At 42.4% G+C, this 2,396-nt stretch overlaps 1 protein-coding gene across 1 annotated transcript; it reads left to right on the top strand.

Annotated features, from left to right (window-relative positions):
• Positions 310-2,117, top strand: LOC109235606. The gene is made up of 6 exons (XM_019401787.1): positions 310-603; positions 709-870; positions 974-1,114; positions 1,322-1,567; positions 1,666-1,811; positions 1,919-2,117. The coding sequence occupies exons 1-6, from the start codon at positions 310-312 to the stop codon at positions 2,115-2,117; spliced, it is 1,188 nt and encodes a 395-aa protein (XP_019257332.1).

The raw sequence follows: 2,396 nt of genomic DNA, 5'->3' as shown, positions 1-2,396 counted from the left end.
TTCAGTCTTTGGGTCTTCTTATGATGATTGCTTGAGGAATTTAAGCAAGGTGCTGGCCCGTTGTGAAGAAACAAATCTGGTACTGAATTGGGAAAAGTGCCATTTTATGGTGCAGGAAGGCATAGTGTTGGGTCACAGTGTCAAGGAGAGGCGTTGAAGTTGATAAGGCGAAGGTGGAGGTGGTTGAAAAATTACCTCCACCTATTTCAGTGAAGGGTGTCCGGATTTTCTTGCGACACGCGGGATTCTATCGGCGCTTTATTAAAGATTTTTCTAAAATTTCTACTCCTTTGGGTAGGTTGCTTGAAAATGGATGTAACTTTCAACTTTGATGACGCCTGCCTCAAGGCATTCGAAGAACTCAAAAAGAAGTTGGTGCCTGCTCCCATTATTGTGGCACCTGATTGGTCCTTACCATTTGAACTTATGTGTGATGCGAGTGACCAGGCTATTGGGGCAACGCTAGGCCAAAGGAAAGACAAGGTGTTTTATTCCATCTACTATGCGATTAAGACTCTTGATGATGCACAGATGAATTACACCACCACTGAAAAGGAGTTGTTAGCCGTTGTGTGGGCCTTTGAAAAATTTCGGGCATACTTGGTGGGAACGAAAGTCATAGTCCATGCCGATCATGCAGCAATCAGGTATCTATTTACAAAAAGGGAATCTAAGGCTAGATTGATGCGCTGGGTTTTGCTACTATAGGAATTTGATGTAGAAATACGAGATCGAAAGGGGACAAAGAACCAAGTAGCTGACCATCTATCAAGGCTGGAAAATCACGACCACATGGAGGAGGGTGGCCAAATTAAAGAAGTCTTTCTTGATGAGCAACTTTTTTCTATCACCCAAGACCCTCCTCCCATGGTACGCAGACTATGTGAATTATCTTGTGAGTGGGGTACTTCCTCCTGAAATTGAATCTGAAGCTAGAAAGAGGTTTATACATGATGTGAACTTCTACTATTAGGATGAACCATATTTGTACAAGCAATGTGCCGATCAGCTGATAAGGAGGTGCATTCCAGAAAATGAGGTAGAATTAGTGTTGTATGATTGTCATACATCACCTTATGGGGGCCATCATGGAGGAGATAGAACAGCTGCAAAGGTATTGCAATCCGGTTCTTTTGGCCAACTTTATTCAAGGATGCCCATGCGTTAATTAAGAAGTCTGACCAATGTCAGAGAACAGTAACAATCACAAGGATGCATGAGATGCCTTTGAATAACATTCTAGAAGTAGAGATTTTTTATGTGTGGGGGATAGATTTTATGGGACCATTCCCTACGTCCAGAGGAAACAAAATGGGTGTAGGCAATTGCCTTGCCAACAAATGATGCCATGGTGGTAGCTACGTTTTTGAAAAAGAATATATTTTCGAGGTTTGGGACTCCACGTGCCTTAATTAGTGATGAGGGGACGCATTTTTACAATCAGTTGTTGAATAACCTTCTAGCTAAATATGGAGTTCGCCACAGAGTTACTACAGCATATCATCCTCAAACAAGTGGGCAAGCTGAAGTGTTAAATAGAGAAACCAAGCAAATATTAAAGAAGACGGTGAGTGTGAATACGAAGGATTAGCTGCAAAGTTAGATGATGCCTTATGGGCGTATAGAACTGCATATAAAATGCCAATTGGGGCGTTCCCTTATAAGCTTGTTTATGGGAAGGCATGTCACTTGCCCGTTGAACTTGAACACAAGGCATACTGGGCCATTAAGAAGCTGAACATGGACCTTGAAGCCACGGGCGAGAAAAGACTTTTGCAGTTGAATGAGTTAGATGAGTACAAGCTGCACTCGTATGAAAATGCAAAGCTTTAAAAGAAAAGACAAAAAGATGGCATGATAAGCATATCAAGCCGCGTCACTTCAAGCCAGGCCAACAGGTATTATTATTCAATTCTAGGCTAAGGCTATTTCCTGGAAAGCTAAAATCGAGATGGTCAGGCCTGTTTGAGGTGGTGAGAGTCACTCCTTATGGTGCAATTGAGTTGCGAGCTTTAAATGGTGAAAGGAAATTTTTGAAGAATGGACATGGAGTCAAGCACTATTGGGGAGGAATAATTAATCGTGAGAAGACCAAGGTTGTACTCCTTGATGAGTAAGCGAGACTCTGCGTCGTGCCGCGACGTTAAATCAGGCGCTTGTTTGGAGGCAACCCAATTTTTATTGCTTTCCTAGTTTAACTTCTTAATTTGTATTTTCTTTGTAGGCGTAGAAATTATAAGTAGAATGGTGTAGGACATGTAAATTGTGTATATAAAAGGCTCGAGGGATCGGGATGCATAAAAAATGAAAATTTCCGAAAAAGAGCGCCCAGCGCTACCTGGGGCGCTGAAAACAGTGTCTCACATTCCCCCAGCGCCAGGCATAGCGTTGAGTTC

This window comes from Nicotiana attenuata, chromosome 1 (genome assembly GCF_001879085.1).
Source record: "Nicotiana attenuata strain UT chromosome 1, NIATTr2, whole genome shotgun sequence".
Taxonomy (NCBI): domain Eukaryota; kingdom Viridiplantae; phylum Streptophyta; class Magnoliopsida; order Solanales; family Solanaceae; genus Nicotiana; species Nicotiana attenuata.
Note: the sequence above shows the minus strand (reverse complement) of the source record. Positions and strands in the feature narration are given on the sequence as shown.

Excerpts from the sequence above, each read along its gene's own strand:
- LOC109235606 (XM_019401787.1), top strand. The coding sequence starts at position 310 with ATGGATGTAACTTTCAACTTTGATGACGCCTGCCTCAAGGCATTCGAA. Across the intron at positions 604-708 it reads AAAAATTTCGGGCATACTTG|GAATTTGATGTAGAAATACG; the intron begins GTGGGAACGAAA and ends TTGCTACTATAG. Across the intron at positions 1,568-1,665 it reads AGCAAATATTAAAGAAGACG|CTTGTTTATGGGAAGGCATG; the intron begins GTGAGTGTGAAT and ends TTCCCTTATAAG.